Raw genomic sequence first — 26,698 nt, 5'->3', positions numbered from 1 at the left:
GTTTTGTCCAAGCCATAAGGGCCTTTATTCGCAATTAGATTAGCTAAGTGTGAATAAAGCTCGGCGATTTTCTTTTCTTTTTTCTTTTGCCATAATGCACATCGTGTTCAATATGATTACGTTTTTTTATTTTGTTGCGTGCCCGTAGCAGCAGACGGTGAAGTTTTCGTAACACCTTTAGTTTCGTATCTATTTGCGTCCTTTCCTGTCTCCTTGGTTTCGCGGTTACTTTCTTTTCATAGCTTTTATCACTATAGCGAATTTCATGTCTTCTTTCGGGTTTTCGTGGCTCATATTGCAATCTGTGATATGACCTCACTTTAGCTGCAACGATGACATATGTTCTAGCTGCCCGATCGAAGAAACGCGACACCGTACCTCGATGGCGTGCCCTTCGACAGGTGATTGGACGGTCCGGGTGACTGCCTGCATGGCTAGACCCATGACCACCACTCGATCGGCGTGGTCCTCGGTGAACTCAGGTATCCCAGATACCACGAGGTACGCGTCACCGATGGTCTCCACCTGCGAGGGGAAGGCGGACGTCAAGAATCTTCTATTTTCGTCTCGTGTTCAAATCCGTTGCGCGAAGCTTGACAAACAGAAAAAAGGGACGTTCAACAGGCACCACTAATAAAAGTTCACCTTTTCTTTTTCCGGATGGGGACATCGACTGTCTACGCAATGACAGGAGACATCTTACGATAGCTTATGCGGTGTGTCCCAGCTAACGTTTGCCAAGCTGTTAAAAAAAAATACAACTGGAAGAAAAAAAATACTAAGAAAGACACGGTGCAAGATACGATTATGAGATCTATGGTATTTGGTCGTCAGAAGCTAGCTGAGTAATGCTCCTGTTAACCTCTGCCCCAAAGGTTTTTAACTTTTTTCTTTGCATTTCACACAATGAGAAATCAACAGTATGCGTATTTACAAAAATCTAATTTGCACACGATGACGCCATCTTTATCGCCAAAGCGTTTTATTTTTATTTTTTTGACACGCAGAGTATCGCGAGCCACCTGTCAACATGTCGTCCTCCAAAACACAAACTTGTGGCATATGCACAAGTGGCTATTTCCTTAAGGAGTAATATAAGAAGGAATGGGGGCGGGGGGGTCACTTTATATTTCTTTTACTCCGCTGCACCAAAATTTGGGCTTCTGAGAGAGAGTTAAACATTTTTTTCTTCACTTAGTACATAATAATTTACCGCTCCAAAAGATTTGTGCAATATAAGGCCATTTCATAGAAGCGCTCGCGTGCGAAATTGCGTCATATTGCTAAGACATGTGCCACAGCGCACAAGCCCATACGTTCCTGTATACTTGGCAGTTCAGTTCTATTGCCGTACTTAATCCCGAGGAACTTCTTTTTTTTTTTGCTTTCGAACAATGACATCCTTCGTGTATATTTTTTTCTATGCGGCTGAAAAAAAATTAAAAATTAATTTGACTTGTCGTGGTCACCATGAGCGCCATTCTGAGTTCTTCATGAATTGTTTAACCTACTCTTGAAATCAACGAGGAGAACGACTGCAACACGAGAAGAAGGACACAAGAGGAGCGCTGTCCTGCGTCCTCTCGGAGGGGGCGTTCTCCTTTATGCGTGCTGGTTTTATTAAACATTTCTCGAGAGCGCTCGTCCTGCCTGCTTTCCTTCTTGCTGCCGTCGTTTGCATGCCTTTTTCAAGTATGCATTCACTCCAACCAACTATGCTTGCTTGCCCACTGAATAAATTACTGCCCGCAACGACGTATTCTTCGCACAACTGTAATCACGGACGGAAATTCTGGACCCGATATATCTGCTTCTCCGGCGGCTGAGAGCCGGAAGGAGGCGCAGAAATGTCGTCTTCCGAGAATAGCTGATCATTCCGGAAAAGAACCTGAAGTCAATGGAGGAAATATATTCCACACACCTACACGCACAGCTCGCATTCAGCCGTGCTGGTTTTTGTTGGTGAATTTGAGTTGCGAAGTTTGCGAAGTTCGAACAGAGGTAGTCTATGAAAATTGTAAGGTATTCCGCCTAAATTAACACTTTACGAACAGAGGGACCCTACGGAGTTGAATATACAGAGTGTTTCAGCCAACTTGTGCCAAGCCTTGAAAAATCCACTTGGTGCTAGGAGAATGTAACCAGCTTAGCCCTGTTCACTGTCTTCTTGAGCACTCAATGTATCTTGACTGCTTGACTAGATCATTAATTAACAATATTTAGCTAACTAACAAACCTTTAAAGGATCGCTTCGAGCGCAATGTCTTCAATGTATAGGTTGCAGGGCGTATTGAAAAATATTGAAATAATTCCTTTGCGGGATGATAGCTGATGTGGTTCTAATTTTTCTAAGCTACAAAGAAAGCGCACAAGATTTGAAATGTATCACGTGACTTGGCGTTTGCGCAGTGTGACACCAATGCCTTCAAACATGCTGTCAATGGCTTATGAATGCTGCATGCAGACCGAACGCATGAATAGGCCTTGAGAAACGTAGATAGATTGAAAACAATGGCCATGGCACGCACTTCTGCCAAGATATCTTCTCTATTGAAGCAACGAAGCAAATGAAGCCACGGAATATACGATAAATAGCCCATTCACACTCTTGTAGCTTTGTCGTTCACAGATTGTGCAAAGCATTAGCTTTCCCACAGAATGATTCCTATCGGGGGAGAGGGAGGGGTGTGCTGAAATATTGCTCGACATTACCACATTACGCTTGTATATACTGCATTTCCAAGAGGTGCACGTCACATCGAAATCTTAGCCGTTCCAAAAACCAAATATTCCCCTGACCCACTACTACTCTATCCTTCTGCTTGCCCTCGTCGTCCGATTCTTTCACTTTCAGCGTTGTTCTTTTCATATTGTCACGTTTAATAGACAGGCGACTTCTAAAGGAGGTCGTTTAAGTCCGAGTCGTCGAAGGGGCAGCGCAGCACCGACAAAAGACCAAGGCACGAGTTCGTGAGTCAGCCCATCCTCGGCTTCTTCTGGGAGAAAAAGAAATTAATAATATATATATATATATATATATATATATATATATATATATATATATATATATATATATATATATATATATATATATATATATATATATATATATATATATATATATATATATATACATACCCATGGTAATTGTAACGTGTCCCACGTGGTAATTTGAAATTTTAAGTTTAGAGTCTATTCGCCGGCCACCCGAATTCTCCCTGTCGCGAATCAACTTTATTGCGCCTCCTGTCGTTGGGCGTCGCATTCACGAACGCTCATTCATTTCTCATCGGAATGACCAACATTGCCGCATGCCACTTTTGCGGATGTGACGAAACTATAGAAAACAATCTGTATCACTATCCAACCATCGACTGGCACCAATACGCTCTGCGTCTTAGCCTCAGCCGCTAAGACGACAGAGTGTTCTCGGTGGCGAAAATCCTGGGACCGTGGCCGAACAACTCTATATGCATGCACAACGCCACCAAAGAGCTAACGCGCTTTTTGAAGGCAACGGGGCTAGACGAGCGCATGTGACTACACGTGAGTGAGCATTCATATGCGGGTGCATGCACAGTGACTCAATTTCGTGCTTCTTATGTCTCCTCCCAATTTTCCTTTTCCCCACGTTTCGGGCAGCCAACCGGGCGTGACCTTGGTTAACCTTTATGCCTTTCCTTCTCTCTCCCTATCTCTCTCTCTCTCTGGGGCAAACAAAGGTGTCGGGCAAATCGGATAACTTATCGATGCTGCCGATTCTTGCCAGCACTAATACATTTTCTTTTGCACTGCATAACTCCCAATCCACTCGCACGAGTCTGCCTTTTTCAATATAGTTGCAAATGAACTGCGCAGCAGCGACTTGGAATCAAATAAAGTGCAACATAAGATTGATACGAAAAGCTCAAGGACTGCTTACGTATTGCGCCTTTCGAGGAATTTCTTACACCGTAACTGCGCATGGATATTATTTCATAATTTGTTCCTTTAGCTAATTTTGGCCTTACGAAACATGTCGCACTACTTTCGTCATAGCCTGCTAGCAATTTGCAAAATTGGTCTGGCGCTGCTCGAAAAATCTCCGAGGGAAAGACACGGAGCTCCGTGTAACTTCATTTGTCTCTTTGAAAGAAATATGTTGTCCACTTTTCAGTTTCTGTAACGCACTGCTCACATAAACTGTGCAAATGCGGACTCAGAGTCTTTATCCCATGCCGTGTTGCTCAGATTGAAGCTCTTATGCAAGCAACCCTGACGAGGCCTGGAGTTTTGTTTTCGTATTTTATTCTCTTGTCAGATTCCCTCGGTTCTAGTATTATTGCGCAGTGTTCTTTTACCGGCAATATATATTTTTTGTTTATAAGTCGCCGCTACTGATCAGTCATGCCGGGTACAAAAGGTATTTGTCATCGAAATTAGGCTTCGCTAAGCCGAATACTCGCATGCAAGCTCGCGTGTCCTCTAAATTAGGTGGTCGTCGAAGCCGTTCCTTTTTTTCGAGTGGGCATAAAAAAGCACCCGTTATTCTCCTTTCCGCGCACAGCTTTCAACCATCGCGTCTGTGACACTGTAATGTCGCAATCCAATATCAAGAATGGAGCCGGCAGATGGTGTCGCACGCTGTTATATAAAAGTTACAAACAGGGATAAGGTGTCTCAAAAAGGCTGGCCTGCGTTTCATCGTGGAGCGCACATTTAGCCGCGTAGCAAACTAGCCATGGATGTGATTGATAATTGTGGAGGCTGTTCGATGCGGCGTCACTTTAATTCCGGCTGCAGAGTCGAAACTCGGCGGAACAACGTGCTAGTGTACTGTGTTCTACTTTAGTCTTTAGATTTGTCCTGTTGCTCTTCCTTTCCTCTTTCCTCCCTTCCTTCCTATCTTCCATTTCTGTGTTGCTGTCACCTCCCTTCAGAAGAGTAGGCAGGCGTTGTGCCCCTTCCGGTGGCAGTTGCCAGCCTGCTCCTCGCCTTCCCTTTCCTGTTAACTGTATATATGTGTATATGTGTGCAAAACAAATAATAATAATAATAATTTCGGTAGGTGGGCCTATCTTTGTCAAAGGACTTTGAGAAAGATAGGGCCACGTAACAAAACGTAATCTAGACTTTCTGAGTCACATTATTCACATTTGTAACTTTTATACCACAGCGTAACATCGCAAGTGACGGTATTCACCGGGTCCCACAAATCTTTAGACACAAGACCTGCTTGCGACTTCTTTCGCCGTTTGCCGCTTCTCAGTTCTTTTTTTTTCTTTTTAAACCTAGAAGAGTGCTCGTTTCCGCTCGTGGGAACATCCTTTCTCTAAGTATATTTATATAATGATCTCACGCTGCGGATGTTGTATGTTTTTTGTAGTCCAGAAGATGTATTCTTCTCCCATTTCGTTTCCGTCAGCCCAACTCAGTCCAACTCATGCCTTCTTAATAATTCTGGAGCTTTACTTGCTAAAACGCCGATGTGATTATGGGACACGCCTATGCGGAGGACTGCGGATTAATTCTTTAACGTTCTTTAACGTGTACCCGATGCACAGTACACGAGCATTTTGGCATTCCACCGCAACGGGAATGCGGCCGCCGCGGCAGGGATTCGAACCCGAGACCTCGTACTCACAAGCGCGACGCCATACTGCACTGGGCTAACACGGTGAGGGACATACACTGTCATGGTGCGGTAGTTCTTCAAGAAATGTGCTGTCGCGCAATCGCTACATCATTTAAGGGCAATATTATCGAAATAGTTCTGTATACAGTCAACTAATTCTATGCAATTTAAATCCAAGTGAAAGAGAAATAACGTGGATTCCGTGTCTATTGCACACTTTTCCTGGAAGAAGAATACCAAAAATATAAGAATCCTTAGCTACGCATATGCAATTATTACTGCGAAACGGCAGCAACCTCTCACAGCTTTCAGGGAAGGAAATAAATAGAAGAATGCAGTGAGAAAGGAAAAGCTTAATAATAATTAAAAGAAGTCAGAGACGTCGGCTGGAGGCTCATTCCTCCAGCTGACTACTATGCGCTGGACTAAGGGAAGGGAGGATGGCTGCCGATGACGACAAAGGACGAATCACAGTACGTATGGGTCTACTCATATAGCCTACACAGAACTACAACGCGGAATGTGCAGCACGCGCGTGAATGTATCGCGAAATAAGAACAACGTGAGCTGACCTTGTACACACCGTGCACGTTGGTGAGGGAGTCGAACTGGACGTAGAGGCGGTTCAGCAGGCGCACGATGTCCATGGGCTGAACGTTCTCGCTGCCGCAGAGTGCCGTGAATCCGACGATGTCCGAGAAGAGGCACGACACCATCTCGAACTTCTCCGCCTCGACGGGGAGGTCCAAGCACAGGTTACGAGCCACGCGAGCCGGGAAGATGGAGCACAGCAGGTCCTCCGTGCGCCGCTTGTCCTCGCGCAGTTTCGAGTCCAGGATCTGCGTCCGGCACAGATTGACGGTGAAGCGTGCGACCGGAAAGGACAGAGGAAACTGAGGGGCTCGACTTTTTGCTATGGTGGCGGCCACACGAAGCTAGCTGACAACGAAGCTAGAGAAAGTGTGGGAGAAATTAACTGCTACGTTTAGTTTTAAGATGCAGATATAACGTGGAAAACGGAAATGAAGGTGTACGATAAGAAAACTTGCCCCAAGTGGAAGCCGAACCCACAACCTCTGGATTGCACATGCGTACCATTAGTCTATCGTCACGTACCACGTGATGGCCTGCGCCTGCACGTCCGCAGGCATGGCCATGGGTGGCGCTGGCTAACACCAGGGCTTCATCTAGTAGTACGCACAATGACACACAAATAGCCAAGAAAGCTGACGGGAAGACTGCCACCACGGCAGTTTAATAGTAAAGCAGCCCACGCATGAGACGGGAAGAGAGAGAGAGAGAAAAAAAAACAAGGAAATAAGGCAGGGAGGTTAACCAAACGGGTGCCCTCTTTGCTATTCTGCACCGGGGTAGAGGGAATAAATAGGTGAAAAGAGAGAAAGAAGGGAATAGAGAGAGAGCACCAATCGCACGCACACTCTAAGGAGCAAAAGAACCTTACAAACGGTCGCATAGACTTGTTGGCTTCAAGTACTGTAACAATGCCTCCATTGCTTTTCGTCCAGTTTGATTCCACTTTTCATTACTATATCTATTCTTCAATTAAAATTAACAGGTAATTTTCTCAAGCTTGCCCTGGCCTCTTTCTTGGTTGCCTTGTTCAAGGTCATGTCAGTCAGTCAAGAACTTCAGTGAGGTCCTGAGGAGTTTTAAGCCGTTAGAGATCCCATGCGGGGAGCTCCTCGGGCCGAAACCGTAGGCGACGCCCAAGTCGGGACGGGAACGTGGTGACGCTCCGCCAGTTCTTGGGCCCTCTGGACGGCCTTGAGCTGGAGTTTGAGGTCCGGGCTTTTGAGGGCTTCTTCCCATTCGGGCTCACTAGAGAGAGGGCCCTTTGGTAACGCGGTACATTGCCATAGCATGTGCGAGAGTGAGCAATAGAGTTCTTGGCAGTCTGGGCAATTTGCCGGGATGTCTGAGTTATAGTGACTCAGTAGGCCTCGTGAAGGATACGAGTCCGTTTGTAGCATTCGAAACGCGGCCGCCTGCGCGCGTTCGAGTTTGGAGTGCGGGAGCGGATATTTCATTCTGCCTTTTCGATAGTATGAGGTGATTTCGTGATAAGTGAGTAGCGGGTCATTAAACTGAATGTCCAGCCCCTCTGAGGCCGTAGGACCGTCGCGGCGGGCAAGTTCTCGTGCACGGTCGTGGGCCGTTTCATTGAGGTTTGGTTTCCGCGGGTGAATGTCTTTCCCCATGTGAGCGGGGAACCAGGAGAGGCGTCGTTTGCTCTCCATTGAGCTCGCTAGTAGTATGTGCGCCACTTCTTTACATACGTTGCCGCTTTCGTAGGCCCGAATTGCGGCACGCGAGTCCGTGAGGACATGAGTAAATGTGGGGTCTGCCATGGCGATGGCTACGGCTATCTGTTCTGCTTTAGCGCTGGTGGTCGTTTTAACCGATGCGGATGATCGTAAGGTTCCGTTACCGTCCACGACTGCTATCGCGAAAGTGGATGTGTTGCCGTACTGGGCCGCATCCACAAATGCGGTGGCTTCACGATCCGCGTCGGTGCGATCGAGAATCGCGCGGGCGCGGGCCAGGCGCCTGCCCACGTTGTGTTGTGGGTGGACGTTTCTAGGAAATGGTGAGACCTTGTAGTTGTCTCTAATTTCACTCGGTAGGGTAATGAAGTTATACTTTTTTCAGTACATAAGGATGAGGCATACACTTACTCTTTCAATCAATCGGCTACCTCGAGTTCTTTTTTTCAGCCTTGGACATTACGCCAACTACCGCAACTGTTGGGTAACCTCCTAAATGAGCGCCTCCATGTAGTCTAAGCGGCACAAGCAGCAGCTTCAAAAGAGTCTATAGAGTAGGGCAATTTCCGTTGCAGTAGTCAGGGACGCGTAGTTATCCATGCAGTACCCCTTCTGGATTCCGTTATTCAGGAATGTTTCCTACGTTTGCTTTGGGCGAGCTTAAGGTTACTCTTTCGATGGTAACAGAAACACGGAACGATAAGTAACGACAGCTGCGGTGGCGCAGTCACGTATTATGCCCGAGCTTCGTCGGGAACAGCACGAGCGAGTTATAGAAAGGAGCAAACAACCTTGAGGTGGTTGGAGGCCTCGTCTAGCTTCTCGACGAGCTCGCGTTCCCTGCGACGCTGGTGGGAGATGAGAATGAGGTCGCGCACGGGGTCGTGGAGGGCCAGGTCGCTGAAGAAGAGCCCGACGCGGTGCATGTCTTCCAGGCTCTTGACTCGCGGCGAGCACAGGAAGAGCAGGCAGTCGGCTTCTGGCAGCGAGACCATCTGGCCCTTGAGTCGCAGCACGCCGTCCGGAGGTGGCTCCACGGTGCTGTTGAGGCGTCGCAGAAGCTTTCGCCGGCTGCCTGCGGGCTGCGTGGCATAGTGCAGAGAATGAGCTGGCGTAACTTGAAAAAGAAAAAAAAAGAGAGAGAAACAGAGGATGCATGCATAGATAAGCAGGGAGGTCAACCAGAGGTGTAGTTCTGGTAGGCTACCCTTCGAGGGGGCGAGGTGCAGGGGAATAAAAAGAGAAAGGAAGTGGAATGAAAAGGAAAACCTTCATTGTTCCAGGTTATGTACCAGGAAGTCACGCTTGACGTAAAGGTGGTTATTTATTGCGCTTATATGTGATATACTAAGGAATTTTCACATCACTTGGTTTTTTGATAGAGTCGCGTAAAATGTGCACCAAGTTAGATTGTCCTACACTTTGTGCTCCCTTTGGTGCCTCTTTGTTCACGAGATAAAGTGAACGACAAACAAGAAATTCACACAGACACTGCATTGGAGTTGTCTAGGTATATGTAAGCATTGTACCCCTTACTTATCTCTATGCAGCCCGGTGTCGTCATCAATCTTACCGAACTTGAATTGACCAGTACAAACACTTATACATTTTCATCGGTATTTATCAACCCAATCGGACTACATCTGACCTTTATAAACCCTTTTCGGTTGTTATCAGCCTTGTCGAACTCAATCCGACCCTTATCGACACTTATCGGTCGTTATCAACCTTATCCCAACTGATCAATTTTTTATCAACCCTGATCTGTTTTTATCAACCTTTTCGGACATGACCCAACCCTTATAAACTTTTATTTGTCCTTATCAACCTTACTGGGCATGATTCGGCCTTTATAAATCCTTATCGTTCCTTGTCGACCATATCAGACTTGTTCCTACTATTATACGTCCTTATCGCTCTTTCGAACCTAAACAATTTGCGCCGAACTATTAAATACCATGATGAGATCCACATAACCGCTCCAGTCCTTATCAGCCTTACGAACTCATTGACTGGTTATCTGTCTGTGTTGCGCGACGGGAAGTGCCTGAGCCCTCATAGGTGGGTGGCATTTCTGTCGGGGAAGGAACATCACGCGACCGCCGAAGCGCATCGGGGATGTGGCGTGTTTGGCATTAGGTTTTCGCAAAATCGGAATTTTGCTAACGTCGCTAATGTTCTAATTCGGGTGTACATGTGGTCCTAGAGATGGCTTTTATGCCACCACCACCAAATTTTTCAAGAACGTTTTATAGAAACTGTTTGACATTTGTTTTTACTGCCGGTACAACCAATTCATGTGGTTCAGACTTATTTACCGTCTGCAAGCGTGGGTGTTTAGCCCATTGGGTAAGACACTCGGCATCTGGGCGTGAGGACGTAGTTTCGAAACTTGCCAACGTTCTTCCCTTCGAATTTATTCTGTTTATTTTTTGCGATAGTTTCTTTATAGAGATTCGTCTTACGTGGCGGACAGACAGGTTGCCTTGATGGGCAGGCATAGAAATGCTTACGCATTTAAAATTGACTTGTTTGTCAGGTTACATATTACACATTATATATGCGCTTATAGAGTGAGACATCTTTTTGCGAAACGACTAAGGGTTCACCCACGTCACCCATAATGTTAAAGATACAGCGAGGAATGTCTCATGGAGAAGTGGATGTTTTTCACTGCCTCAATTGACGTGTTTTATTTTTTAATGCGTTCAATTTGTATACTTGTCCCATTTTCACACATCTTGATGCGTAACCACTAGCACCACTCGCCGATCAACTTTTCTCGTGAAAACTTTACCCTTTTACGGTTCCAGTTGACTTCAGCCGAATAACTTACGCTACAAATTTTTCGCTTCGTCAGGTTTCGGTCGTATCTGCCGTGTTTTTCTTTCAGGAAGTTCGCGTGACCATGTGGGAAAAGCCAAAGGTGTTCCATCAAATCCGCGCCTTCGTGTGTGCGCCTGGCATGCAGCGCCTCGCATTCCGTAATCCATCATCATCGAATGCACCGCTTCCGCGTTCGATACTACAGCACGGCGGCTAAATGTAAATTTGAGTTGGCGTGCTCGCAAACTCGGTGCGGAGGGGATTCGTTGCCATCGTGCCTCTGTGCCGACAAAGACCAGACGGAGAGCAGTGATACATAGTTGGGCAGCTTAAGGCGATCCAATGGTGAGCACCAAGCTGACATCTATACACGTTACGCCAACTTCTGCTGAAGTATGCAACCGACTCGTTTTCGAAAGTGATTTCGTTTCAGGGAACATTTTATTTGTCATACAAAGCCGAATGCAGCGCCTTCGTATAATCATCGAAGTGTAGCATTGGTGGTCACCTCTGTCTTTAGGAGGGTGCACCGCCTTGTGAGCGCCCAGCACTGCTTGTTGATTCTGACGCAGATTAGTTATCGTCTGCGATCTTTGATCGAGACAATACACCTAGCCCTCTATGCACCTCCTCACAATTAGCAGCTTCTGACAGTACTAGAGCACCGTCCCCACCGATCATCGGCTCAGAAGGCAATGAAGGCACTTTTATGCTTTCTCAGAACGTCTGGTTTGCACGAGCGGCGTTGACTCAAGTACTGTCCGTGCATCTCTCTATACCCTTTCTCTCTTCTCCTTCTCCCTTTCCCCAGCGTAGGGTCGCCAACAAGAACCAGACTCTTGACTGGTTAACATCCCCTTCCTTCCTTATCTCTCCCTCTCTCTCGGTCTCCCGCCTACATACCAGTGTGTTTGGGCGTTTGTACTGCGTGATTGCAACCTGTGATCGTGAACTGAAGGAGGCATGCGTGCCTTCAGCGAGTCCGTAAAGAAAGTGAATGGCGGGAACAACGCGCCACTGGATTACATGGATCGATGTTCCACATTGTGACACAGTCAAGCGGGAGGCCACTCTATTCAACACACGCATTGACAAAACATGTGCGCGGCTGGAATTGTTGTCCGAATGGCTCGGTCGCAAATTCTAGAGAACGGTTGAAATGCAGTTTGCACTGCCGTGGGCGCAAATCGCCGTGTTATTCGCGGCCGACTGATCCGTACTGCGATTTCTTTTAATCCGCGAAAGATCACTACTGCTTCTTTCTTTCGTACGACCATCTCGTTCCAGCTTACCTCTTGCATCCAATTGTTCCATACAACGTTGATCAGTTATCCCTACACATCGCTCCTGCAATAGTCATCTTCACATATTACTTATCGATGGTGATAACTCGCACCAAAATTTTAAGACGGCTTCTAACCAGCCCTGATGAAGCTACAAACGGTTACAGCTATTGTCCATACACGAAAAGTGATTTTGCAGGAACAATTGTTCTGCTTGTTTGGTGGCAGGAGGAAATGCACCCGTTGCAGCAGGTGCCTACCTATGATATCCCGAAGCACTGGCAAAGCTACTTCTCTTGCTTTCCTGCCGTTCTGTTTGTTCTCACGCCTTTTCCCACCTTTCGTGAACTGGAGCTCTCTCTTCCTATAGTTCAAAGAGTGCCAACGCTACCGTTCAGCCTCAGCTTACGGTCTCTCGGATGTCGCAGTCTAGTCCCCTCCCCACCCACTTTCGCCATGATGGCATGCCTTACACATACAGAAGTTCTCGCATAGTCTCATGTACGTCTAACGTACAAATAGACTCACTCCTCGCTCTCATGTGAAGTACACTGTGAATATACAGAATGACTTTGTGGCACGCATCATCTCATGCGGGACCAAACATACAAAAAAGTCGAGGGCACTTATGTGCCCCTACGTGGATGAATGCGAAAGCACTGCGACGTCTCCCCGATGACGGCTGGTTTTACGAAACCTGACTGCATTGTTTTCACGTTGCCTTGTGCCATTTCTCGCATCATGCGTCTCGGCCTCGTTCGCGTACTTGTGTGGACGTCCGAAAGAGCCGCGCGCAGCTACGTACTGAGAAGTCGAAGTCGAAGTTTCATTTATCGGAGCACGTGACCAGAACAAACCGAAATCACCGCACTGACTGGCAGCGCCGAGCGCCGCGGTGCTTCCAGTCGGTGCAGTTATTAAATATAAATGTACGTACTGGAGAAAATACAGCTTGCCCCAACTATCATGCAGCAAGATTTAAAAATATGCACATGTCACGTAGCTGGACAGAACCAAGGTATTGTTGTTTGCCGTCGCTTAAACTTTCTCAGAGTAATTGTTTTTGCATTCCACCTTATTGCATACTGTGTCTTAATAAATAATCAATCAATTTCTCAAATATTATAGTTAGAAGGAAATTATCAGTGTGAAAATTGTAAGCCAACATGAAAAACTCCCGATAGAGCTTGCTGTTGCTCAATAGGTCTACATAAAAGTGTTTTTCCGCGCGTGAAAGAAGCCCGCGAATACACGCAAAGTGCCTCGAGCGGCTAGTCGCGCGGCAATTTGCGTGCATTCGCGGGCTTCTTTCACGCCCGGAAAAAACACTTTTATGTAGCATGTATTTAAATCTGGAAAACTGCACGGGGAGCTTTTAATGTTGATCTAAATTTTAGCTTGTGTGGCTATATAACCCGCACATACTGCATGTAATATAGCAGGGCATGGTATATAGTATACATATACCTAAATATATGCGGAACCTGGCGACGACTACGGCGAAAATTAGCTTGGAGTGTCCATGTAATTGGTATCGCAAAATTTGGAGGACGCTTACGAGTTGAACGCGATAGCATTCAAAGACCCCTGACTACTTCTCACGCTTCCCGGCAACTGCAGTTTATATAACCGTAATGTTTACTGGGAAATGCTGGCAGCCAACGCCATGCACGAAGGCGAATTTTCTGGTAGAAACGCGGCCTCTTGCGTGGGCCGATCCCGCAGGCAGTGCCCCCCACAACCGTGCCACAAAAATTACATAATTTTTAGGTTTTTGTTGTTGTTTCGAACTTTAATTAGTTTGGTCTGAGAAGATTCGGTAGAACAGGCTTGCGCTGTTGGTGTCCTGTTTCACGACATTTGTTTCTGGGTTGTCATTCTCAAAATTCTGAGGAATAACTTGGTCAAGAATATAAGACAAGGTATGTGCAACTTTAGCGGTAGAATGCTGTGGCAATATAACAGGCATATACTGCATGTCATATAGCAAGGCGTGGCGTATAAATTTTTCTAAATATATACGGGAATTTTCGCACATGGGGACGCCGGCGCCAACACCGGATTTTCTGTGACACGGGGCCCTTAACGCTATCGCGGAAAATGTGTTTCGAAGCTAGCCCATTGGGTGTTTGGTGAAGCAGGACCGACAAAATAACCTGCATTCCGCAAACCTACAACTGCACGGAGCCTTGATTCGCGCCATTTTACACATAAATTCCCACGCTGTTGTAGATTTGGTGCAGCAGTGACTCACTGAATCGCCCGCCGCGTCCGCCACTCACCGAGATAGATAGATAGATAGATAGATAGATAGATAGATAGATAGATAGATAGATAGATAGATAGATAGATAGATAGATAGATAGATAGATAGATAGATAGATAGAAAGAGAGAGAGAGAAAGAGAGAGAGAGAGAGGTGATAAGAGAAAGGCTTGTTGGTGGGTGAATTGGGTCTGATTGACATCGAACGAATAACATCGCGAGAAGATCAGGACGAAGAGGCGACACGTCCGTGATGCACACATAAGTGAGAAGCGCATGTGCGTGTCGCCTCCTCGTCCTTGTTTTTTCGGGCTGTTATTCGTGATAAGGGAAAGTCTGAGAGGTTAACCAGGCTGAACACGGTTGGCTACCCTACACTTGGCAAAGGGCTCTAAAGACGAGTAGAATAAAACCACTTACGGAGGGGGCTGGCTTTGGTTGCGGGAACTTGCGATCCCTCTCGAGCACCCCGTCTTTGGCGGTGACCACGTAGACCTGGTTGAGGAAGCCGAGGATGCTCTCGAAGCTGCACTCGATCACGGGCCGGCAGATGCTAAACATGTCGGTGAAGCGGACGGGCTTACCGCGCTGCCACATCGATCGCGTCAGCCGCACAAGGCCCTGCAAGCAGTGGGTTGGTGCCATGCATAGGTGCGCTTTGATCTGGCCTGATCGACATAAAATACGCTTTTGTCGTGACACAATTTGATTTGGGCCTGCGTTTTCCAGCGATTAATTTTTTTCTCCCTTTGTCTTTCTTTCCAGCGAAGCTCTTACGAAGAAGCTTTAGCTCGGGCCCAACTCTGATGCCTCCTATTGAAGTACATGTAAACCGTAGAAATACTTTTATGGAGATAGCAATTATATGTGCATTCTAGGCGCACTTCACCCGTCGCCGTCGCCGTGATGTTCACTCTAAAGTCCAAGTGCGATAACATCCCGGCCGCGCGCCCTTTGCTGTAAGTGCGTTTGAGAGCGTGCAAAGGTAAGCCGAGACTGGCCGTGGTTCCATCTCGCGCGCATAATGGAAGGCGGCGGGGAGGAAGCGCGCCGTCTTCCGTCGCGCGCAAAGTAGCGTACGGTGCGGCTGAGCGTGGCCGCACGGACCCTTTTTTGAAAGCGATCTGTGGTCGGTACCGGTTGTAGGTGCGCCGAGGGCGGATGGCTTCGTGGGCGTTGTTCTCGCCGCCTAGTTCGCGCTGAAGCTAGAGGCCAGCGCGAAGGTCAATTCACTCGCTGCGGCTGCCGCTCTCCCTCGCGCTAGCACCGTTTTGAAAGCGAGTGTGCCGCGGTCGTTAATTGAGGTGTGTTCACATTTGCTTGTGCGCGCGTGGTACCATGCTTGGTAATTTATTTAGTAAGCAAATGTTTACAAGTTTAAACACCCGATAGAACTACTATCCTTGCTTGATATAGCTGTCTAATAATTTGCTACCGCAATCGGTGCCTCGACTTTCGGCGAAGCTGCGACATTTATTATAGTAACGCCTGGACTGATATTAATGAAATTTGTTGCATGTAAGAGAAAGCTAAATTGTAGTGACTGTGGGAAGCGGAATCTTAATTTAGGACCTGAATTTTGTTTACAATGATTCGCAAAGATTCTGAAGTATGAAAAAATAATAGCACAAATTTTAGAAATCAATAACCCTCCACCAAAAACAAATATCTCAGTTCTGTAAACTTCATCTGTTAGAGCGCTTGACGAGCCAATTTATATTTTATATGACATTGTTACACTGTTCATGAGGGTTTTAGAAAAGCCCTATCCGCAATTTAGTAGTACAATTCACCAGTGTGTATAACATATCAATTTGTTCGCTTTAGATTTGTTATTAAGTGCAAGATACAAAATCTTCATACAGTTTTTCATTGTTCAGTTACAGAGCTGCAAACTTGATAGTTTCGTTTTTCTAAATTTTGCACTTGCCAACAAATATAAAGAAATCGACGACTTAAATGAAGAACAAATCGCTTGGAACGGTCACTATATTCTAACTTTTTCTTTTAAACGTAACAAACGTCATAAAATTATATGGACAGGTTGCCGAGAAAAGCGATTTTTTCTTTCCCATGTATTCAGATAGACGCCCCCGAGCTAAAGCTCCCACTTAAAAAGGTTCATAACGGCTTTCGTTCGACGGCGGGGGTGATATCCGCCAGTGGCATGCGGAGGCGTGGTCGGTATCAAATTCAATTCAATTCAATTCAGCTTTATTCAACCTCTGTCAAATGTTTGGAACACGGACAAAAAGTCTGAAAAGGCTTGACTGGGTCCGTCATTCAATCAAATTGACATTTGATTGACATTCAATATGTCAACCAAAGGGCAGCCAGGAAGTCAGCCTGCGTCGGATCCCCGAAGAGGCCGTATGACTAGGACGTCGCTGAGAACGTGCAGCCGGACGTAGCCTTGCCAACAGCTAGCCTACGTAGCCCTACAGGAACGGGAACCGGATGTAATGGAGGCTATATATAAACATATGAGTGCTAAGTTGAAATGTAGTGAAGCACTTGAAAAGGTTCGGGTATGGCGAAATAATTGCGCCGGGTGAAGTCAAGACATTGCAAAGTATTGAGCTGCAAAAACAAGTACCCAGGATTTCCAAAAGGTGTGACAACTCCCTTATACGGATTCGTTGTCCTTGCTGTGCGAGTTTCTTGGATTGCCATACATCTGCGAAAGTTCTTTATTTTTCTATTTTTTAATTATGTTAATAGCTCAGGGAAAAAAAGAATAGCCACCGCCAGAAAACAGGCGACAACTACTTCTCTATCTGTGTCCTGTTTTGTCGTGCAGTTTGTATCATTGCATCCATACCAACTCGCCCAGCTGTGTGACGCTATTAACTTCTCAATTTTTTTCACTCTGGTGGCACTTATTACAGTAAGCAAATATACATATGTACAAGTAACAGCAAACAAGTGACAACACGTATCTGATTAACAAACAAGTGACAGCAATGACGGACTCAATGAAACAATAAAAGAACTGCCAGGTGTATGTACTAATGACACAGGGAGTAGTGAGCACAGCGACACAGTCACACACGTACAAGGGGCACCGTCAAATATATTATTCGTACTTCTATACCTCCCTTCATACATCAGGTGCAACGCTGTGAAAGCAAGAGAGACCTTTTGCAGCGGCTGCCTTTGCACTTGCAAATAGTTTGATGTCTTTTGACCGCATTTCTGCGATTCTGTTCTTAACATAGACTCAATATTGAATGAAGAAAAAAGGTTTTAATCCTTAGAAACAAAGCAACTGTGTTATACAGTTGCGAATTCGCTGTTTTAGATGAATTTGCTCGTGGTAGTTTTTTTTTGCTTTTTATTTTTGTTTGCAGCCCGACGCGGCAGCCTCACTTGCGTGCTCGCGCGTGGAAACGCCGTTGGTGCGCAGTGAAGCATTGACAGAACGTGCGGAGTGATAAATTTTCCTGACCGAACCACTTGCAAGGGTAATGGAAAGTCGCCGTCATCGTAAATAACTTTCAGGTGCACAGCCACTTGAATGAAAAAAATTTAGAAGACGTTTAAGCTTCGCCTTGAAGAGCGGAACGCGATAGATTTCAAAGGTCCCTGACTGCTTGTCACGCTTCCCGGCAACCGCAGCTTTCTTGCGCATGCGCGGAGCCGAGCACGATGGTGTTGCTGCGAGGAACCGAGCGGGCCGCGCCGCTAAGAAAAGGGGCCTATGTTTCAGTTTCTGCTTAACAGAAGCACGTTTTCGGGTATACTTAAATTGAATTCCGACGCTATCATGTCTGTATATTGTGTTTACGTGTACTTTACGATTTGTCTGACGTATTTTACTTTGAGGAGTTCAATTCATTAACGCATCTGCGCCACGCGGAGGGCCGGCGTGGTTGTGGCACAGTATGATTTTTCGCCAAGCTACGTCCGACGCCGACATAGGATTTTTTTCGACACGGGGCCCTCAAAGATGTCGCGTTAATAGAACACTGCTCAAATGCTGCCATGCTGCGATCGCTGGGATCCGTCACATGGCGTGGGAGGCTAGCAGCGTCCGGAAAATGCCCAACACAATGACGGAGAGTGGTGGTAAAAATATACGGGCCACTCTGCATTTTTCTTCCCCATGTTTTAGGCAGCATTACCATATTACTTCCGCATTATGAGAATAGCAATTATATGGACACTCGAGGCTAATTTTCGCGGTCGTCGTAGCCGCGTTGTCTAAAACCGCTCGTGTGGTCAGGTATACATGTAGCTATATGTATGCTATATGCCTTGCTGTGTTATAGTACCGCACCATTCTATCGCTCAAGTTGCTCATACCAGGTCTTACATTCTTGACAAAATTATTCCTTAAGATGTTTAGAATGTCAGCCAACAAACAAATGTCATGAAACAAAACACCGACGGAGCAAGTCCTTTATCTTAAATCTTCTCAGACTCAACTATCAAGAGTGCAAGAGAATAACAGAGCTTAAACCTGGAAATATGTAATTTTATTGATGCGGCTTTGCACTACCTTGGGTATCGGCCCAGGAGAAAAAAGGTTTGAAACATACCCGATATAGAGAAGTGGTGATAAAGCTGCTAAGGAAGACGTTGGTTTTAATTAACAAACATAAATTGTCCGATGGCAGGATTAAAACAGAAGACCCCTGGGCACAAAAGATCTTATTTACTTGGTCAGCGTACGTTTACTTCAGCACACACTGCCACTACAGCTACAAGTCTTACATTTCGTGTAATATTCTAACATGTTGCTAGCGGATTCAGTGCTTCACCTTTATGGCGAAAGTGCCGTATCTTTTTTTTTTTTAATGCGTAGGCATTTCTATGGTTACCCAACCAGAAAACTGTCCGTCCGTTCACTTTCGATAGAGGCGATCGCTAGAGCCAGCCAGCTGTGGAAGAAGACAACGACGACGAAGGCGCGAGCAGTGGCACGAAACTTTGGGGCTGGGCCAACTTGGAATCTGGGGTGTAGGCCAAGTTAAATTTGGGGGCAGGCCAACTTGACATTTAGGGGCGGGCCAACTTAAATTTGGGGGTGGGCCAGCATATATACGGGTCTGGGACAAGTTAAAATCTGGGGGTGGTCCAACTCAAATTTGGGGATGCGCCAACTTGAACTTTTCGTGGGGCTCTACTTGAGATTTTCGGGTGGCTCAACGTCCAATTGAACGTTGCCGAGCGTCCTTTGACTTATGAACACCTCGTGGGCAAGCGAGCTCGTCGAGACGCTTGACGCGTTTCCATTGGGCCTTGCCAGGCGATGGCCTCACCGACGCGCAGTCAGAACGCAGGCGAGAGCTGGTGTGGACAAGGAACGCGCGCATGCGAGAGCGATAGAGAGAAAGATATATATATATATATATATATATATATATATATATATATATAATATATAATATATATATATATATATATATATATATATATATATATATATATATATATAGAGAGAGAGAGAGAGAGAGAGAGAGAGAGAGAGAGAGAGAATGTGTTTGTGAAGAGGAAGAGGCGCTATTTTCTGCAGCCATTTAGGGAGCACGACTCCGTGAAGGTGACATGTCATCGCGACCAAGGAGGCTTAAAAAAATAATTCTGGAGCGGAGATGGTGCCCTGCAATTGAAGGCGGCCGCCGCCATGTTACTAAGGGAATCGATTAACGTTGGGAGGTGGCGAAGTAGAGGAAGCGTTTTCGCTTTCAGCAATTTCGAAACGGCCAATTTTGCCATGCAGATGATTCTTGATGTGTCTGCCTGTGTCACTTTTAACCGCTTGACAACTTGTTACGGGAGATCGCCATATGACGACTAAGCCAATGGTAATATTCTAGACCGAAAATAGAAGCTTTTTATTTATCAATCACTCCAGAATTTGTTATCACAGAGCAAGAGATGCTACACTGCCACTATTCTCCGCCTTGTTCAGCACGCTTTTCACCAAGAAGTAAGGGAAAGCGCTGGCTTCACCTCTGCTGGTAAGAATTTGCGGGAGTTGCCACTCCAGAATTTTTCGTAAGACCTCCTTGATCGCGACGATGCACTGTCCCCTCACGCAACGCGTCACGCGCTACTGCGGCGGCTGGTGTTTGCTTTCGACCGCTCTGCTCCGTCAAAGCGCGCTCGTTACCAGCGTTCCGGCTCAATTGTTACAATTGCATTGAAGCATTCTTTGCCACCGCAAAGGCCATGGGTAGACGTGCATAAGCCAGGAAAGGCAAGTAAGCAACACTAAGCAAGAACGAAGCCACAGCCGAGCCAAACAATGCTTACGCTTTAGTTGACAATTCTCAGAATTTCTGCAGTTTTTTTTTTGTTTACTGCCACGTCACTTTCTGTGTTTGTGAAGTGATAGATGCAGGGCCGGAGCTTCTGCACGCGCTTACTGCACCAAAAAGTCCGACAGAGTTTGACAGCGCTTTTTGGTTCCTTGGGGCAGGTACAGGGTGGAGGAGGACAAATCAGCGCAGCTTCGACGTGTGGTTTTGCATTTGTCAAAACGTGGAAGAGGAAAACGAAAAAAAAGGAAGACCAATATTTGACACCGGATGGTGTACTTTGCTTTATTTATTATAGTAACTGCAGTAAACAAGATGTTTATGCTTTCTGTTAGAATACTTGCCTAAGCTAACGCGACTGAGTTCTTGGAAGCGCTTGTAAAAGCTATCTTACTTGTAAGCGCATGGCCCCGGTTGCCACAGGAAGCTGTCCACAAGTTATAGGCACTTAAGTGGAGCTTACGGGCGAAATCTTTGAAATCGGCTGCATAATGCATTCGTGTTTCTAGCGCTTACCTCGTCGCTGTACCATCGTGTTTCGGTGTCCTTCAGGAACAATAAAAGTGCATTCTCCTATACATCCTTTTTGGCTTTGACACTAGAAATTTACATACACGAGCCTCACCGTGTGCGCGATGCCTTTTATTTATTAACTATATTCATGAGATGGGTGGTCCCAGTTAGATGTCGCCGGTTGCTCTTCTACTAGATATTCTTAGATACTGAATTCATAGATATGCTCGAAAAGAAAGTCCAGTCAAAGAATGCAAAAATAACGATAGTGGCAACCTTTCTAAAGTTCACATGCACACAACAAAAGCGAATATTCCTGAACAGTTAAAGAAAATCGAATTTTTGTGTGGTAGTACAAATGACGTTCCTCGATGATGGGACACACAGCGCACACCAACACATACTCAAGAGCCACGGCAGCAAGATAAAAATAAAGTGATTACGGTGAGACAAATATGTGAAAATGTTGTAAAAAATAAAGGACTTTTACAAATGTATCGTAATATTTCATCTGGAATTGTGAGGGTACACATTTCGAAAGTGTAATTAGAGGAAAGAAACGTGGACCGCCAGAATAACTGCAACTTCAAGAAAGCATTCGATAAAGTTCCCCATTCTCGCTTAATGATGAAACTTAGCCGGCTTAACATACATGGTAAAATTATAAATTGGATCTCAAGTTTTTTAACCAATCGCTACCAATTTGTTTCCGTAAATGATCACTTTTCCGCTTTAGCACAAGTTAAATCTGGCGTTCCTCAGGGATCCGTACTTGGCCCAATCTTATTCTTAATTTACATTAATGACATCAGTAACAACCTGACCTCAACAGTTCGATTGTTTGCAGATGACTGCGTTCTTTACAGACAAATTATCACCTCTGAAGACACTAATATTTTACAGGCCGACCTACAAAATTTCACTTTGGTGCGAGCAATGGCAAATGGAAATTAATGTTTCTAAAACTAAAACAATGACATTTAGCAGAGCCAGTAACGTTCACTTAAGTTCATATTTTATGAACAGCATATGCATAGAGAATGTGTCTACATTAAAATACTTGGGAGTCCATTTAACTTCTAACCTTACATGGAATGATCACATTGATGAAACAATTTCGAAAGCAAATAAAACACATGGATTCATTAGGCGAAATTTGTATTTAGCAAATGAGTCAACTAAATTATTAGCTTACACAGCTCTAGTTCACTCAAAGATTGAATACGCTTCCATAATATGGAATCCAAATCAGACTTACCTAATAAACAAGCTGGAATCTTTACAAAATAAAGCAGCACGCTTCATCACTAAAACATACTCTAGAACATCCAGCATCACGGCTATCAAAGAGTCCCTCCAATTACCGTCTCTAGAAACACGACGACTGTTAGCACTGCTTTCCCACTTCCACAGATTGTATCATACCCCGTCATCCTTTACAGCATCCCATATCAAACCCCCACAAAAAATTTTTCCCCGCCTCGACCATCCCTTCAAAGTGCGTCCCATGTTTGCACGTACGAATCTCCTGCGACAATCACCGCTCTTTCTAGCTATTCATCACTGGAATAAGCTGCCAAAAGAAATTGCTTCTATACGTTATCATGACTCATTTGTTAGTAATTTGAAGCGCAGTTTTACGCATGTTGGGTAAAAGCAGAATTTTATGCCTTTGACGCATTGTAAGTGTATCTACATGCTTTGTACGGAGTGTTGTTGTTGTTGTTGTTTTCATCATGTATGCAATTCTCTTTCCTTTTTTTCTTTTTATATTTTCTTGTTGTATTCGGTGATCTTTACCACGGTGTTCTATATTGCCTTCCCCCCCCCTAATTGTGTTTGACATATCCTGTTGTTAGCCGCCCCCCCCCCCCCCTATGTAATGCCCATAAGGGCATTTAGGGTATCTGAATAAAGAAACTTTTTTTACATAGAATTCAGGAACTGGTGAGTCTTGCGGCAACCAGAGCAGGCGCTGCAACATTCTCGAAGATCGGACAAAAATACGGTTAACAAGAACTATGAGCACGATGTTTAGTATTTTTACGTGCTATATATAAGGTAGAAATAAGTATATCTTTATGCGTGACTTGTGTCGTAGGAGAAAACAGTAAGCGTGTATCTTTCCGATAGATGGTACTTTTGCTTGAGGAGATAATGTAGCCATGCCAACCACTTCCTTAATTTCCCTTATTACCTTTCTCAGAACAAAGTGGGAACTAAGAACAAAAAATAACTGAAAAGAAGGTTGCAAAACAATCAACCCAATATTGCATGCCGGATCCACATTATCGTGGTCCCAGGGCAGTCTGTCGTCTCATCCTTGACCTTCACGTGATATGTGCTTCAATATGCCCAGGCCGAGGCAATTAGTAGAGCATTTATTATTCCGGCTAAGTCCTCCGACCGAGTAGATAATAAGTATTAGTACTTCGTGGTTCTTCGCTCAGTCGATCTCCCAAGAGACGTCGTAGACGATGTCGACTTGCACTGTAACGTAATAGCACCCTCGTCACAAGTTACAAAGTGTCCAAATAGTTATTTTATGACCAGCTACTGTGTTCTTTCCGATAGATCCATTATTTCGGAGAGCTGAATCCGTGTGCGAGCAAATCATAGGATTGCCAACGCATTGCCTAGAGACAGTCTCTACAGCAGAATAAGTCGAAAGGAATCTCTTCAGTGTTTTTTTACTGCTTTTATTGTATGTTCTTCTTAACCATAAGGCTTAGCTAAAGACTTATAACATATGCGGCGTGAAATGTAAATCTTGCCATACATTAAATCATAAGACTCAGAAAATAGAAACGCTGAAGAGGGCTGGCTGTCCGAATAATCAAAAAGTTGCTCAGTGGACCAAGGAATGTAAAAAGAAAAAAAAATGCCATTGGCCACTAGGCGTTGAGCGTCTATAAAGGGTTCAGGTAACGAGGGTAATTTTTGAACCTGAGAAAGCAGCCAGAAAACGTCTACACCGCACGAGCAGCAGCTAAACACGAGTGGACACTTTCACAGCGGCATATATTTTGTGACACGACCTTTAGAGCCGAGACAAATCTGATTAAAGCCTAAGAGCGCACTTATCCATTTTTTTCTTGCGTTTCAAATTTTGCGACCATGCCTAGAAGAATCTCAAATCACCTTAGCTCAGTCACTGAATCATTATTGCAAAAGAGAAAAGGTGTCTTTTGTGGGTGGTTTTTTTTTGCGTTTGGTGTGTGCAACTGCCTTGCATGTTTTATATTAGACGTCAACAAGAGCGTTCGCTTCTCCCGTTATCCGGGATGCGAGGCCGTATGTTGTCCCGCAAGCCCCCGTACCGAAACGATTAGCCTATATCGCCCGGGACAATGAAAAGTGCAATTTATCTTCGCTGCCACCATCTTGAATCTTTGAACGGTGTCTCTAGAGGCTTCTTATAAGTTTTCGGGACTTCAAGAGCACGCTCAAATGACTTCATAAAAGCAAAAGTATGACGGTGATGTCTTGCGAATGACTTTGACGCCAAAATGCGTCGTTAAAAAGAAAACTTATTGTTTACCGTCAAAAATGGAAGTGAATAAGCAAAAGAAACGCTGTTTATACTTGGTTGCAAAGTTTAGTTTCCCTATATCTCGGATAAAATGCATGTCACGTCCAATAAAAAATATCACACCTCTGGGGTTTGAGAAGAGTGCGACACAGCACTTCCACGGTTTTCCTCTTGCTCGCAACGCAGAATATCGTGATGAAGGTTGATTAGGAGCTCCGGGAGCGCCCGTTAGGCAAGCAGAGCTTTGCCGTCTCATATATTGCTCTCGTGTGGGTTTAGTTATCTTCTCCACTCGCTGATGGAATATCAGGAAAAGCCTAATGAACCGTCTCATCTTTCGTCTTCCTTTTCCTTTACGCACTCACTTCTGTTGTATACTTTTTTTTATCTTCTGTATTTAGGCTAGCACTGTCCGCAATGTTAGGGCGTTCTGTTTACTGGAAGCGTGTCATATTGATACCACTTGCTCTCTGCAGCGTTGTCAATGTTCTTCGTAAGTTACAGTCTCTCGTTGCTTGTGGCGGAGATGCCCCAAAACTTCGCGCCATTCACTGTTTTATTTTTCTGGACAGTGATGTTTGGCTCAAGCGATACTGATTTACAGAGTGATATAAGCTGCCCTGTAGTCGACGCAGCCAGCAGAGATGACGTGCGCTAAGGCGATGTAAGCGAAAAAGTAGCTGGGTGACAGAGTGTCAACAAAACTTACACATACATAGCAAAATTCGTTTTGTTGCATTGTTAAGGTTGTTTGCTTTGTCGCATGGCTAACAACATTATCCTTGAATAGACAATAAAGCGAAACAGTTCATCAGTTGAGACTGATAAAGTAGTGCTACAAAAACCCTACTTGCGGCAATTGTGTGGTAAAAGACTCATTACTGCAATGAAAAATGAAGGCCAAATGAAGGTCAATACTCCCGCGACGGTACACGTCAGTGTGACGTCACGGATTTAAAAGTATTCTCTCCTATTCCGGCCGTTGTAGCTCAGTAAAACTTCTTGGAACTTGCCAAGCTCAGTGTGTGGCGCTTTTAGAACAAAGCGTAGTCCATTTTTACCGAAGAAGATAGACCCGATTAGATACCATCGAAATCACTGACGTCTGGACGAGCTTGTGCATGTGGAAACTTCAAGACAGCGTCGCGGCCTGTATTTAATTTTAGCGCCTTTTCTGGATTTCCAGACCTGTGCTCGATGTAAGAGCTGCTTTCCTGGGTATTGTATAAGCGTGATTTACTAACACAGCTCAAATGAGTTTTCTCGTTAGCTTTCGTTTAAGGAGTAAAACTGAATCATTGATGGGGGAAAATGCAGGTTTCGGTCTTGTAATTTTTTTTGTGGCGAATAAACGTAGTTATAGCTCTAATGGACGACGCAAAATTATGCGCGAAATAAACTCTAATAGCCATCGCGACCGAAATCTCGTGCCGTATTTTCGGCTTGCACCGCGAGGTCTGAGCAATTACGGAGTTTTCAATTACGGCTGTTCTCATCGTTGCAGCTGCAGTTTGAGCTCACTGTCGTGTACAAGAGAGAGAGAGAGAGAGAGAGAGAGAGAGGAAAGGGGAAAGGCAGGGAGGTTAACCAGAGAAAAAGATCCGGTTGGCTACCCTACACTGGGGAGAGAGGGGAGGGGGAGGTAAAGTGGTAACAAAGTAGAGATAAGGAAAGGAAGGAGCGTAGACACACAATCACAATCGGTCACTGGCACCGAATACTGTCATCGCACAGCACAGTGACACTTGCCGCACTATCAACATCAGTTCAGGCTACAGCCGCCTATCCAATTCTGTCGCCCTCAAAAACCGCAACAGTGCCCTCGTCGCCCTCTGCTGCGATGGCTTGTGATGGCGGTATTGTAAAATAAGTTCCTCTGTCTTTGGTCAAAGCGCGCTATCGCGGTGCCCTTAGCCTCACAGCTAAGGGCACCACTCGACAAATCAGCATCCTTAGATATGCAAACAAATGTTTACCTAATTAAATTCTGGGGCTTTACGTGCCATAACCACGATCTGATTATTAGAATTAGGTAAACATTTCTTTGCATATCTAAGGATGCTGATTTGTCGCGTGGTGCCCTTAGCCGTGAGGCTTTAAAAAAGTATTGTACAC

At 45.3% G+C, this 26,698-nt stretch overlaps 1 protein-coding gene across 1 annotated transcript in view; it reads right to left on the bottom strand.

Annotated features, from left to right (window-relative positions):
* LOC142579413 (guanylate cyclase soluble subunit beta-1-like) overlaps window positions 1-26,698 on the bottom strand; it is a 211,856-nt gene that overhangs the window by 15,957 nt on the left and 169,201 nt on the right. Inside the window, exons 7-10 of the mRNA XM_075689567.1 lie at window positions 14,693-14,893; window positions 8,691-8,981; window positions 6,187-6,453; window positions 379-525 (exon numbers count right to left, since the gene is read on the bottom strand). Of these exons, the coding sequence (XP_075545682.1) occupies window positions 379-525; window positions 6,187-6,453; window positions 8,691-8,981; window positions 14,693-14,893 (906 nt within the window). The remainder of the gene's footprint in view (window positions 1-378; window positions 526-6,186; window positions 6,454-8,690; window positions 8,982-14,692; window positions 14,894-26,698) is intronic.

The sequence above is a fragment of the Dermacentor variabilis genome, chromosome 4 (assembly GCF_050947875.1).
Source record: "Dermacentor variabilis isolate Ectoservices chromosome 4, ASM5094787v1, whole genome shotgun sequence".
Lineage (NCBI taxonomy): Eukaryota > Metazoa > Arthropoda > Arachnida > Ixodida > Ixodidae > Dermacentor > Dermacentor variabilis.
The sequence above is the reverse complement of the archived record's forward strand: the minus strand, read 5'-3'. Positions and strand labels throughout refer to the sequence as shown.